This window comes from Monodon monoceros, unplaced genomic scaffold (genome assembly GCF_005190385.1).
Source record: "Monodon monoceros isolate NGI ecotype Baffin Bay Population unplaced genomic scaffold, NGI_Narwhal_1 Super_Scaffold_5, whole genome shotgun sequence".
Lineage (NCBI taxonomy): Eukaryota > Metazoa > Chordata > Mammalia > Artiodactyla > Monodontidae > Monodon > Monodon monoceros.
The window spans coordinates 111,151,560-111,165,565 of record NW_021703782.1 but is presented as its reverse complement, the minus strand read 5'-3'; the positions used below and the strand labels follow the sequence as shown (position 1 = coordinate 111,165,565).

The 14,006-nt window shown below is 59.6% G+C and overlaps 1 protein-coding gene across 5 annotated transcripts in view; it reads right to left on the bottom strand.

Annotated features, from left to right (window-relative positions):
- The window catches only part of SARDH (sarcosine dehydrogenase), a 71,055-nt gene that overhangs the window by 18,975 nt on the left and 38,074 nt on the right, over positions 1–14,006 (bottom strand). For 4 of the 5 annotated variants that reach the window (XM_029202497.1, XM_029202496.1, XM_029202498.1 and 1 more), the window contains 3 exons: positions 13,415–13,528; positions 8,832–8,979; positions 5,101–5,194 (listed from right to left, as the gene is read on the bottom strand). In XM_029202497.1, the coding sequence (XP_029058330.1) occupies positions 5,101–5,194; positions 8,832–8,979; positions 13,415–13,528 (356 nt within the window). Of the gene's footprint in view, positions 1–5,100; positions 5,195–8,831; positions 12,874–13,414; positions 13,529–14,006 lie in introns of those variants that run through there. The other variant, XR_003790762.1, reaches the window with a different exon arrangement.

Below are 14,006 nucleotides of genomic sequence, written 5' to 3'. Positions count from 1 at the left end.
TGGTGGTGATGGTGGTGGTGATGGTGACGGTGGTGATGGTGGTGGTGGTGGTGGTGATGGTGATGGGGGGGATGGTGATTGGAAACCAATTTTCAAAGATTCAGAATAAATAAAAGGTGTGATGCTCAAACCACACTTCACAAACTTGGCCGTCTCAGAGGATCAAAAAAAGAGCCACAGATTCGAACCAGGTGGTAAACGCTATGGCCCACCCCCAGAAAGGCCCCGTCTGCACCTACAGACAACGGCAGGGGCCGCACGATCAGAACATCCTTGCAGAGAAAGGACGGGGTTCTGCCCTGGAGGAGCTTCCAGAATCTCTGAAGCACACTCCTGGGAGTCCCTCTAAGCCACCCAACCTCATTCCAGCCACACCTTGTCCTTATAATTTCATGGCAAGAAGCTGTCACTGCCCCCCACGGGACACCCCTCAATAGTGGCCTTGGCCACCATGTCTCTCAGCTACACACCACCCCCGGCTCTCTAGGACAGAGGTGAATTTGCACAAGTTGTGCAAAGCGACTTTTTAGGTGACGGCTAAAACCCAGTTGGCAAACACAGGCTCTGTGAAGGTATGGGCATCCCGCCTCTGTCCGTACAACGCGTGGGGGTGGGAGAATGTTCCATCCCAGACTAATTGAATCTGAATGGTGCCACAGCAAGGACACACACAGTCAGGAAAAGAAATTCAATTTCCTTTCGACCTGCAATTAATTTTCAGGAAAAAATCGCTTTATCACCTTGTCTAAAGATGAGCTTCTAGCCCAGCACCTTATGCTTTCAGAAGGGGTCCCCATCCTTGGTTGAGTCAGGGAGACACCGCGCCTCCCCTGGGAACCAGGCCAGGAGCAGGCTTTCACTGGGAACCTCGCTGGCCTTGAGGACATCCGGTCAGCTGGCTGCCAAGTGGACAACTCCCGCCCTCTGTTCTTCCTCTAGGAATGCAAGGATCTTGCAAGCCGGGGGCTGGTCCAAGCATCGCAGAATTATTGCAAAACAATGGCACTGCTCTGCTGGAGGCACTGCTCAGCCACAGCCGCCCACCCACGCGTTAGCCGTGAGCGTGGGTCACTGTGGGCGGCGGCGGTGTCCTGCTCACCCACCCTCGGGCAGGATCTGTGGTTCTGGGCTCTGACCCTCATCATTCCACGCATCCCTCGTGACCCGGAGGCCTTCCCGATGACTCAGGCACACATATTCCTCTCCTGCATCTGGTTGGCTGGCATCCAATTATCTCCCATAAAGACCTGGCCCCGAGCTCTGGGCCCAGCATCGCAGCACTGATGGGACTCGTGTCAACACACGATGATACCATTTAGGAGAATATGAAACTCCCCCTGGACCCAGAGAGCACGCAGGATATCTGGACAGACTTACAGGACGGGCCAGAAAAGATTTTGGTCATTGTCTAAACTTTGTGCTACAGATGGGGAAACTGAGACCCAGAGAGGTGGTCCCACAGAGGCCAGGGCAGGACCAGAAGCCAGGCCTGCTGGCCCCCAGCTCTGCTGGGCGCTGAGGTGACGGCGCTCCCGGACCCCCGGATCCCGGGCTGACCCGGTTCCCGCCTCCCCGCCTGCCTGTGAGGCCACGTCGGGTGGGGGCCAGGGCGGTGGCCAGTGCAGGTCCCATGGCCCAAGTCCTGCTGTCAGCTGACTTCCCCATCCTTCTCGCCGGCCAGTGGATGGGAAGGCCTTTGTGCCCCTGGCCTGGACCGTCTGGGAACTTGTGGCTTGGGTCACCGTGAGGTCAGCAAAAACCGTAACACTGACACGAAGGAGCCACAGCCTAGCCTTTGGGGCCCTCAGGAGAAGGCGCGGTCGCCAAGGCAGGACTGGACTCCCCCCGCGAACGTCTTCCTGGGACCCTTTTCACCCCCACGTCAGTTGCTGAGCAGCGGTGGCTCCTCTCACCACCCAGGCCCTCGCTCCAACGCAGGCTGGGCTAGGGCTGCAGCGTCCTTCCCGTCCCCCAACCTCAACTAGGCTGTGAGCCTGCGGAGGGCCAGGCCCGTGTCTTCCAGCCCAGAGCCCTGACCTGGCAGGCTCCTAGCCAACACGTCCAGAATTAATTCTAGGGAGAGCGTTGGGGAGCTTGGCACTGGGATAGAACCTTCAGTTTAGAAGGGATGCTAGAACTCAGCTGGGCGTCCAGATTGGCCGTGTATGAGCCGATGGGCCAAATGCCTCAGGTAGCGACTGGCCTTGGAAAGCTCTGTGCTTCTCCCTGCCCCTGCCCCAAAGCCCTAGGGGACAGAAAATACCAAATGACTGGTGAACGGCCAGGAAGGCTGGGACCATGTCCCTGGGACGCCTCTGTCTCTGGGTTCTGGCTCTGAGGAACGTGTCATAGGTCAATAATCAGAGTCATAAAAGGCCCACCAGGGGCAAGGCAAGCCCATCACGGGGTTATTCCAAGGAGAAAAAGCAGCCCAACCACATGTCCTGCTCAGCGGAGAGGATGACCCGACGTTCAGAGTGGTTCTCAGGCAGTATTTCAAGGAACAGGAAAACTATCACAGCAACTTAGTAAGAGAACAAAGCCGAACGTGCAAACTATGTACATGGGATGATCTTGCTTCTGTTTTAAAATTTACAGGCAGAGATTAGGGAGAGAAGATGGAAGGAAGTACACTGTCAACCTTGGCTTTCTCTCTGGTGGAATTAGAGGGGTTTTTGTTTGTTCTTATCTTACTAATATTCCCTATTTATAGTGAAACACCCCATCAACTCTTCAGCCAGACTCTGTGGCAGGTGAGAAAGGGAAGTCTCAGAGAGGTCAAGGGTCACGCCCAAAGGGGTCATGTCAGCGGTGAGGTCGGCACCCAGGCCCTGCACACTGTGTACTGTGGTTGGAAACAGAGAAACGAGCGGTAAGGTGCTTTTGACTAAACCAGTAAAGCCGGTTCCAGAGGAGGCGGTGGAGAGAAGGAGCCTGTGCATGTCCTGCACCCCATGTATCCCACCCCGTGGCCCCCGACCTGTGCCTGTTACCCCACGCAGGAGTTCATCCTGGAGTCTGACCTCTGCTTCCACCGGCCAGAGCCCCGGCCCAGCCCGGCTCCTGGAGGCCAAGGTGCAGCCAGACGGCCGTGGGCCAGGCCTGGGGCGGCAGCCAGGGCCGGGAAGGGCCAGCCCCCATTGCAGCCCATTGTCCAAGACTAAGGCCCAGGTGCCTCGCTGGAGTGACCCTTGGCTGGCAGGGGAAGCGCTCCCACCTGGTCTTCTCCCACACAAACCCCGGAACCACACACAGGCTGAGCCAACGCCAAGCTCCCGGCTCCCCCTCCCACTTCACAAGTCAGAACGCCGCCCCAGACAGGGCTGGGCGCTGCACGGACCCCACGGGGGCCGAGAGGGCCAGAGCTGCAGTCGGGGCAGGCCAGACGCCACTGTGGCCTGGGGTGGAGCTGTGCCATTCTCTCAAAACGCACGCCCTCTCTGGTCCCGGCAGGCAGCTTTGTACCAAGCAGGCAGGAAGCAAGCTAGACAGAGACATCCCCAGTTTCCTGCCCCCCAGCACAGCCTCCAGAGAGGGAAGGCAGAGCAGAGCCGGGCCAGCGCTCCTCGGCTCTGCAGAGCTGCTTTTATCTAGTTTCTCCTGGCAGCCTCCTTTCTGATGTCATTGAAACATTGTTTACTTGCTAACGGGACCCAGATTCCTCCGACCTCCAGCCCCTCTGCAGGCCAGGATCACAAACATCCCTTAGCACTTTCCCCCCCAAACCCCCCAGATGAACATGAAGGAAGTAGAAGAGGGGGAAGTGCCCCCGAATCCGGCTGTCTGTCCACCCACCCCCTCCTTAAGGCCACCTCCGTGTTACTGACATATTCATGCGCTTTTTATGTTTCATTAGCTGGGGGCGGGCCTGGGCAGTCCATCCAACTTTTCTGAGCTCAATTCAGGGAAACATCCGTCCTGGGGGTAACATTTCCTACGTCGGGAGCTGCTGTAAGACCTCGTTCAACGCACCTGGCTGTGACTGCACACCTGCTAACAGGGCAATCACAGAGCAGCACCTCCTCCCCTGCCCCACCCCCTCTTCCCCTGCCATGGCAGTTCTGCCTCTGGGGACGCGTGGCCACGTCTGGACACATTTTTGGTTGTCACATCTGGGGGTGCTCCTGGCGTCAAGTGGGTGAAGGCCAGGGACGCTGCTCCACACACTGCAATGCCCGGGCTGCGCCCCCTGCCCCGCCGGGATATCTGTTCCAAAACGTCATCGACAGTGCTGAGGCCGAGAAGCCCATGCTAGAACCTTCCACGCTGTCGTGAGTATTAAGTACTCGTGAGTCACGTGCTTTGCGCCTGGTGCCTCGCGAGCCCTTGGCTGACGGCGGCTGAGGTCACCTTGATCGCCTTCTCCTCACCTTGCCCTCGGGAAGTCAGGGTGGAGAACACGATGCTCATTTTCCAAAAAGGACACCACGGGCCAGGAGTAGGGCCTGACCAGAGCTGGACCGGGGACCCCGGCCCCAGGGTCTCTGAGGACATTGAGTCCGCCGCGGCCCTGATACTGTCCACGGTCTCAGAAGCTTCCGGTCCTGGGACCCGGCCTTCCGGAGCTGGGGGACGGGCAGGGGCTGCTCCCCGGGGCCTGGCGGTGCACCCCGAGCAGCCCCTCCCCTCTCCCGCAATGCGGGGGGCGGGGAAGGGGAAACACTCCAGAGGACAGGCTGCCTCCTCAGGACACGCAGACCTCCGGAGCAGCGTAATTGCTTGGCTGTCCCCAGCGCTGTCATCTCCAGGGAGGCGCAGGAAATGCCCTGATCTGGGAGGGCGTGCCCTTGCCTCTGAGGAGGGGACACTGGGGGCGGCTTCGCAGGAGGCAAGTCCCTGGCAGAAGCTTGGGACTGCGCCCTTCAGCGTGCGCCAGACACTGGGTGGGGCACAGGTGATACCTGACTTTGACCCCCATTCCTCGTCTGAGGCCCTAACAGCCTGTGGGCAGGACATGTGGTCTCCACTTCACAGTAGGGAACCAGGGTCCAGGGAGGTCCACAGACGTGCCCAAGGGCACACGACTCCCAAGCCCCGGGTTTGTTCCCTTGCAGCTGCTGCCCCCTATAGCCCAGGGGACAGCGGCCAGGTGGTACCTACCAGGTGCCCGGCGGCTCTCACCAGCTTGTGAGTGAACAGCGGGAAGGCCTCATTGCTCAGGTCTGCATCGAGCACTTCCTGGAGAATGGCCCGGCTGTGAGCGAGAGCAAGGTTGGTCAGTCAGTCGGTCAACAAACACCTGCCCAGCCCTCCTGGGTGCGTGGCCCGGGCTGGAGACGCACTGGGGACACAGCAGTGAGGAGGACGGGGCCCTATCCTCACGGGGTAGACCACCAACGAACATGCTATTAATAAAACACACCAAGAGGGAGACGCACCCCAAATCCAGTCAGATAAGAAAGGCACCTTCATCAGAGCAGTGACAGGAACAACCAAGCCCTGGGCAGAGACAGGACTCAGAGATGGGCGCTCACAAGCTCTCCTTTCTCAGATGGGGGAGCCAAGGCCTGGGGCAGTTATCTAGCCAGCTTATGCCCTTCATGCCACAGGCCCCCGAGGGCATGGCCCGCCCTCCTCAGCTCCCCTGCCCTGCCGGCCCGGCAGTCTGGCTCTCATGCTGGATGGGTTACCTGAGACCTCTTGGTGTCCGTGGAAACCTTCAGTTCCTGGGCACTGTGCCCCTTGCCTCCCTCCAGGACTTAGTTGACTCTTGCTCCCCTGCATGTTTCCACCGGGTGCCCCGGCCCCAGTTTAAATTTTTGTTATCCTTCAGGTTTGGTGCATCTGTCACCTCCTACAAGAAGGTCTCCCTGATTCCCTGAGTCTGGGTCAGGTTCCCGCCCCCCCCCCCCCCCCCCCCCCCCCCCCCCCCGGTCTGAGCTCACAGCCCTGATATATCTCCTGCCAGGGTACCTCTCACACTGGTTGTATTGATACTTGCCCCCACTGAACCAGGAGCTCTGTGCCAACAGGGCCCCTATGCCTGGCACAGAGAGGACAACTGGTAAATAGGGCTGATTGAAAATGGGCTGGCTTTGCACTGCAGGGCCAGCTCCCCATTGGCAGGAGACAGCCCCACCATTTCTGCCTCGCAGGGGTCCCAGCCAGTGCCCAGAAACGCTTCTGAGGCTAATCCCCAGCCCCACGGTGCCGGGAGCTGCCCGCCCACGCCTGCCCGAGGTGCCCAGCGTGCTGCAGTGTGTCACGATCCTTATGTAACACCCCGGCACCCACGTGGTACCAGCCCCTGGAGAACCCACACCCAGTCCTTAAGAAGCCCATCCTCTCCGCGGCCCTGGGCGGATGGGGCCAGGGCTGCTCCCTGGTCTTCCCAGCAGGGGAAGGAGGAAGGAGGCTGGAGCTGCCACCCGGGGCCAGCGTGGCCTTAGCAGTGCCAGGGGTACCCCAGCTCGGGCACCAAGCTGGGCAGGCAGGTCTGCCAAGCACGGGTCGGGGTGCAGGAGGCTGTCCCTCTGCCAAGGGGCAGCAGGTAGCACCAGAGGGCACCGGCTCCGGTCAGAGACCAGGTTCAGGTCCTGCTTCCTTCACTCACTCCCACCCCAGCCTCGCCTCGGTCCCCTCGTCCGCTCCAGGAGGGCAGCGATGCCACCTCACGGGGCCCTTGTGAGGGGGCAGCCACCAGAAAGCACATGCCAAGCGCCGTGGCACTAACATCTACAATGGCAATCACTGTCCCCCGCCGTGTCTCCCCTAGTCACCTGTGGCCTCTTGAGCTTAAGTTAATTAAGGTAAAACATTCTGTCTCACTGCCACGTTTCAAGGCCTCAGTGGCCACATACAGCTTAGTGGCTACTGTACTGGACCACCAATTATGGAATATTTCCAGAAAGTTCTATCGGTCAGCAGGTCATACAGCCTCTCCCATGGTCCAGGTGCCACGCCGAATGCTTTCCACCTAACAGCTCAGAAAGTTTAGCCCTTGTCAGCGGTGCTGGTAACATTATTATTCATACAAGAAACTTTGGGTTATTTTTGAAAGAGCGAGGACAATTTGGGGGAGAAAGCTAAGAAGTTACCAGGAGGAGGAGAGCTTGTCTTCCTGCCCTGGCAGCCGTCACTTGCCACCCTCCTTGAGCAGCTTCTAATGAGGCTGGAAGAGGCTGGCCTGTCCTCCCGGGGCCACACCTTGATCTGTCTGTCTGGTACCCCCTCCCTCCCCTGTCCGCTCACCCCCACCACCAAACCAAAAATGGCCCACTCCCTGGCCAAGGTCGCAGTGGCAATGAAGCTGAGGCTTCCGAGGACGGCCTCGAGCTCAGGAGGCCAGGACGCCCACCCCATTCAGCCCAGAGGTGCGGAGGTCAGTGTGTGGGGAGAGGAACCCCACACACTGGACCCATTGACCACCTGGACACGGCTCATCACTCTCCACTCAGAATCCCTGCTTCACCTGGCCCCTGAGGCTCCTCACACCTGCCGGCCTCCTACTCCCTGGCCCAGAATCAGAGACCCCATTAAAGCCCTTCTTCTGCTCAGTTCCCTCTCCTGGAGGAGCAGCCTCTGCACCTGTAAGCTCTCGCCTCCATTGCCCTCTGAGCATGTCTCCTATGGCCCTGGCCTCACTGCTTTTCCTCCTGCCACAGGGCCTTTGCACCTGCTGCCTCCTCTGCCTGAAACACTGTCCCTTCAGAGAGCTCCAAGCCTTGACCTCTCATTTCCCGCAGTGTCCCCTCCAAGGGCCCCCTAATAAATATTGGTTTTCATGAGAAGCCTGAAGTCCAGCACTTGATGGTTAAGGTACACAACCAGCCGTGATTCAGAGAGCACATACCATGTGTGTGCCGTGTGCCTCTGTGCGAGATGATGCACGCGCAGAGCCAGCTACAACTCTGGCCGGGAGGGGAGGTCCGCCAGTCCAGGACCCAGCTGGGGTGCTGCAGGCTTGGTCAGCTCCAAAGAACCAGGGAAAATGGACCCTGTGGCGGGGTCTGAGTGCACTGGCTGGGGATCCTGGCATGACCCTGGGCTGACAGAGATGTCCCGTGGACACGGCCTTGCTTCATCTAAGTGTCAGCTTTGGGATAACCTGGCTGGAGAGGCACCGTCCTCTCTTCTTCACCAATAAGAATAAAGATACTTCTAACCACCTCAAAGGGCTATGATCACGATTGGAGGAGATGTTGGCACATCCCAGGCCCCTGACTGGTCGATGTTAACACGCTGTGCTTCCCTCTTATCCCCTATCCCCCAGTCCCCTCTCCGAAGCGCAGCCAGAGGGATCTTTCCAACGTGCACAGCTGCTCAGGTGCCCCTTTGCCTAAGACCGTCGTGTGGCTCCACGCACGAGCTAGAATCCGAGGGCTTTCCAGGAGCTGATTCCTCATGGGTGGGAACACAGCTCAGTAAACGCTCATAGAATGAATTAAGGAGTGAATGACCGTCTGTAGACCTAGTCATTGGGGGGGTTTAGGGAGCAGCAGGCCACCTCTTGGTGTAGAGCATTATTCTGAGCCCAGGTAGCACGTGGAACCCCAGCCTGGCTCTGCCACCTAGAGATGGCGTACATGATTCTTAGTCTGTATCAGCTGTCCAGAGACACCCTCGTTGGCCCTTCCGTGACCACTGAACCCTCACATACTGCTTCAGAGTAAGGTTCAGTCTGAGTCTTTTATTAAGGGCTTTTCTGTATTCTAGTGCTTCGAAAAGCGTCCTTCTGGTGTGGCCTCTCTGAGGTCGCTGGCACGTTGAGCTTACTGACCACAATGCCCCATTCTGAAGCAGTAAGTGGTTCTGCCCCGGGCCCCAGATAGAGGGCCAAGGGCCCAGGGCCCAGGTGCACCCCGGTGCCTGGCTCCCCGCCCTCTCCTCACCTGGCTGGGCCCTGGACGCTGATCAGGCCCAGGTCCTCGGAGCTGTCGACAAGCTGGCACCGGAACCTCCAGTCCTGCAGCACCGTGGTGATGTGGGACCAGTTGTGCTGGGCCACAGCCCCGCCCACGGCCAGGTAGTAGCCGTCCCCTGGAGGAGAAGCATGGGACTCAGCGCAGGACTGTGGGACGGAGGAGGCGGGGCAGAAGGGACGGCCTGAGGCCTCGTGGAGCAAACACTCTTTCCTTGAAATTGAATGACAAAGGCCCAAGTGATGGGGACACTCCCAAGGGACCCTGGGTTCTCATCACCTGCAGGACGAAATGTGGGGAGGAGGGGCTGGGTGCGGGACCCCCTGAGGGCTGCACGTGTCAAGGGAGCATTTTCTGGGAGAGTCTGAGGCTTTCTCCCACTTCTCAAAGGGTTTGTGATCCAAGAAAGCGTAAGAGCTCCCAGCGCCATCACGCCGTGGGGAGACTGTGAGTCCCACCTCAGCTGCCAGTGCTGGGTGAGCTTGGACAAGTCTCTTTCCTTCTCTGAGCCTCAACGTCCTGACCAGCTCCCGTTTCTCTTCATATTCCCATGGACCCCCGGTCTCTAGGATCCCTGCCATGGCCTTATGGGGGCTGGTGTTGAGCCGGGGTGTTACAGGCAATACACCGTTGATCCTTCTGAGGAGACGGACACACGTCACCACCCTCGGGTTTCAGAAAAGGAGACTGAGGTTCAGAGAGGTCACACGGTGTGAGTAGACTGGCCTCTGTCCAGCTCTGAGTCCACGGCCTGTGGAGCATCCACTGGGCCATGCTGCCACCCGGGTACTGCTGAGAGGAGGGGAGCTCACCTTGGCCCAGTGTCCTGGGAGAGCCACTGCCCCGGGGGGCTGTGACCTCAGACAGCTGTGTGGCCCTGGACCCCTCATGCAGCCTGCCTGAGCCTCCGAAATGTCATCTGCAATTTGGGGTGAATGCACCTCATCCACAGGGATGCTGTGAGATTCAGCCACTGTGTGTGTGCCCTGGGCGGGCAGGCTCTCACTGACTACTCCCCCCATGACCTGGTGGAGGTGGCAGGCCTGGAAGGGGCTTCGTTCCTCTGCATTTTCTATGCGCCCTTCTCCCCATCCCATTCCCTCTCTTCCTTCCTTCCTCCCAGCAGGGCTCCCCCATCTCAGAGTGATGGTACCCAGTCAACCCCTGACTTCCAGCCTCAGTTTCTGCATCTGTACAATGGGAATGAGGCCAGAACCCCCCACTCACAAGGCTGCTGGGGTGATTGAAGGAGCTATGGCGGCACCAGGAGCCCAGCTTGGGGCTCAGGAACCAGGAACCGGGATGGTTATGCACTGGGACACTCATCTCCCTCCCCGGGGGTCCGGTCCTGCCCAAGGGCTGCTTCTCTCAGCTTTCCGCGCCATTCACTCTGGGCCCCGCGGGGGGCCGGCCTGGCACCAGCCCCCAGCCCACTCTGGGCAGAGCTGGCGTTGTCCGTGGGAGGGGGCCAGCAGCTCTCGGGGAGGCTACGGAGTCTGGAGAATCCTGCCTAGACACCCTTCCGCACACTGGCCCCCACTCCCCGAGGTTCCACAGCAGTGGAACAGCATGTCATTGTGATCATAGGTGCGGGCACCTACTATAATTGAAAAAGAGACACGCCCCACTTTGCTTCTCCGGCAGGGGAGCGTGAAGCTCGTAGCAGAGCCCAGACGGGGACAGGGGATGGGGTGGGGGGGCCTGGGGCCTCAGCTCCCTTCCCAGAAGCACTCGCTGGCTGGGCTCTGATGGAAGGTCCTGGAGCTGGGACTGGTCAGGCCACCACACCTGGAAGCGTGAAGCTGGGAACTCTTCGCCCCCTCCAAGCCAAGGTTCCACCAGCAGCAGCCGGGGGGAGAGCAGAAGAGCCCCTGGTTTTGCCATCAGCCCCCCACGTGGAGACCCCAGCCAGAGCCCTGGTCGTCCTCCCGCCCCGTCCAGGTGACCTCTGGAACATCCTTGACCTCGTCACCCCACGTTCTGTGTGCCCGTCTGCGCCCTCAGTCCTGGCTGTCCATCCAGACCCAACTCAAAGGCCAAACAAACGAGCTGATCCCCAAAGGATCCCCTGCTACCTGGGCTGGGGGTTCCTGGGACGCTGGATTGAGAACACCTCTGAGGATCGAGTCTCCAGCGGCATCCTCTACCCCAGCGCGCGGAGCATGCTCTGTGGCCCCCGCGTGGCCCCGCCCGTCTGCAGCCATGCCGAGGCCCCTCCCAGGGGGACTCGAGCGTTAACTGAAGCCACCTGGTTCCAGACAGACGGCAGCTGCGGGGCCTGGCCTCCTCTGGGCAGCTGTCTCTCATGAAAAACATCGCGAAGTGCCAGGTCCTGAGGCCAGCGGTCAGCCCAGGTCCAGGTCCAGCCCACACAGCGGACATGGCAGGGAGGGCGGTCAGAGGGCAGGCTCCAGGGCTCTGGCTCGGGCCGGGAGCTGTGGACTTTATTTTGTACTTTTCAGAATTGTCCAAATGTTTCCTACAGGTATGTACTCCTTTTGTGATGTAAAATGCTGTTCAAAATCACATTTAAGATGGACAGCTGCCTTATACACAACCCTGATCACACGTGAAACGCACATCCTCTTGTCTTAATGGTGATCTGGCCTAACAGGTATAAACACGCGCACTGAAAGGACATGCGTGTTCACAGCAGGAACAGTACCGCTTTTTTAAGGCTGAAAATACCAGGTCCGTATGTGGGTTTTCTGTGCTCAGCGGTGAAGCCGGGACCTTTAGCATGCTCCACAGACCACTGTGACTTGCTTGTCATCTGCACATGCCCTGGCAGGTCAAGAACCCACCAAGTGCAAACCTCCCCACCAGGCGGCCGTTTAACTTGAGGCAGACGCCCCCAGCGTCCAGGAGAAACATCTCCGGGGTCCATTAACACCTCCCCTTCCCCTCCTCTCAGAGCCTGCTCTTCCCACCCTGGCAGGCGAGTTCTCCTCCAGGGCCAGGAATCCACCAGACTCATCGGGAAGGGCACAAGAAGCTGCCCCCTTGGGCCGTGGCTCAGCTTACAGAGCCCTGGTGACGACTCCCCCCTGTGACAGGGACTAGTTTCCAGGTGGGGAAACAAGCTCAGGGAGGCTGCTCCCCAGCCCTCCTGGCACCCCCAGACTCTCGCTCAACTCCCTGCAGCAGCTCAGGGAGGTGGGTCATTTGTCTCCACTTCACAGATGGGGAAACTGAGGCTCAGAGAGGCGGGCCTCGAGCCAGGCAGTGGCAGAGCCAGGATTTCAGGGACCTGCACACGCACTGGGGTCCCTCTGTTCTGTCTCCCCAGCTAGACTCGCTGTCTAAGGATGGCAGCTGTGGCTGGACCGGGCCTCCCCTCTCCTGGGGGGTGAAGGCCACACAAAGTTTCCAGCGGCCCTTGTCAAAACGCCCCTCTCCGCCCAGCTCCTCACAGGCACCTCCCGCGTTCTTCCCTCCACACCTTTCTATCAGGTGGCTCCTATCCATCCTTCGAGGCTCAGGCCAGACATCACTTCCTCCAGGAAACCTTCCTCATCCTGGCTCACCTGCTTCCCATGGCCTCCCATAATCCTCGCTCTTTCCCACCCCCTCACAATCCCACCCAGTGTTCTATCGGGCTTTTCCTGCACCTCCCTCTCCCAGTGCCCAGGCCACAGCTCGCCCCCGTCCCCCGTGACTGAGTCCCACGCAACTGAATGGCCAGGAGCACTGAGCCAGGCCGGGAGCTGGGGCCGCCAGGTTTCCTGAACGGGCTGACAGTGGCCCTTCCCCTGACGGCACAGTGCAGCCACACGGAGAGCAGCACAGTTGAATCCTTTCTCCCCTGCAAATCCAGTGTCCCAGGGGTGGCAAGGGGTTCCCTTCTTGGAGAGAGGGGATGCTTCCCACGCTCTGTGAAGCTTAGCCATCGCTATTCTTCCCTGACAGAGACAGGCTTGCAGCACTAGAGATTCGACTGCTCCCATGTGGACCAAAGGGTGGGTCGGGGAGGTGAACTGATGGGGGCAGATCTGGCTCAGCGTAGTCAGACCTGTGCAAACAAGGGATACGAGTAATGAGCTCCCCATCACAAGAGGCATGCAAGCAGAAGCAGAGGGCCTGCAGAGGGCAGTGTGGGTGTCAGCTTGGGCACAGAGCTGGATATCTTCTAAGGACCTGCCCCAGTCTGAGACTGAGAGTTACATGGGAACGGAGCGAGCCAATTCAGCATAGATGCGGGTGTCAGAAAGGAGCTAACTTCTCCACGAGGGAGGCGTGGCCTTATCCTCGGCTCACTCTCTTCCGGGCAGGTGAGCTGAGCAGGCGCACGCTGTGGCCACTCCGAAACCCTGCGGGACGGGCAGGTTCAAAGGCATAATCACTGAGCGCTGGAAGCCCAGCATCGTTGCCTGAACAAAGGCCGCATTCAGCCTGAAGCGAGACCTCTGATCTCCCAGGCCCTGACTGCAGCGGGCACACGCGTGATTCCAGAGCAGCCTCGGCAGCCCTTCCCAGTGCATCCTGCGTCGGCGGCCACCTCACCGAGCGGGGCTGCGTTGAGGGCACTGCTGGATCCTCGAGGCATCGCTTACCTTCAAAGGCAGGGGCCAGCGGGGAGGTCTGGGGGCTGGGAGCAAGGCGGCTGACGGTCAGGTCGCTCTCGGTGCCCCCGCGGTGGTTCAGCATGCAGGTGTACACCGTGGAGCCTGCAGACAGGACGAAGACCCCAGAATGTGGAAGCCATTTAGCGGGGCGGCCCCTCAGCTCAGGGTAACCCTTGGTCAGATACCCTAGGGGGGCAACCTTGAAAGGCCCCTCGTCTCAGTGATGCCACCATGACTGAATGACCCAGAGAGGGATGGGCAGGTCACCCAGCACTGCCATGCCCAGAGGAGGAAGGGTCAGGAGGGAGGCTTCTTTCTTCTAGAAATGCCTCAAATCCCTCCTTCCCACCCACCCCACCCCCACGCTGGGACGTCTTTAAGGGCAGGATTTATATCTCATTCATTGGGCGCTCCTAGCGCCATGCCTGGCATAGCAGAAGCTCCTTGAATGGCTGATGAATAAATGAGTATGAAAAAGGAAGTTGATGGATGGATGGATGAGAGAATGCTGAGGTGGGGAGAGGGTGGGGAGAAGCACGGATGGAAGGAGGGGACGGGTGGGTGGGTAGAAGGGTGTTGG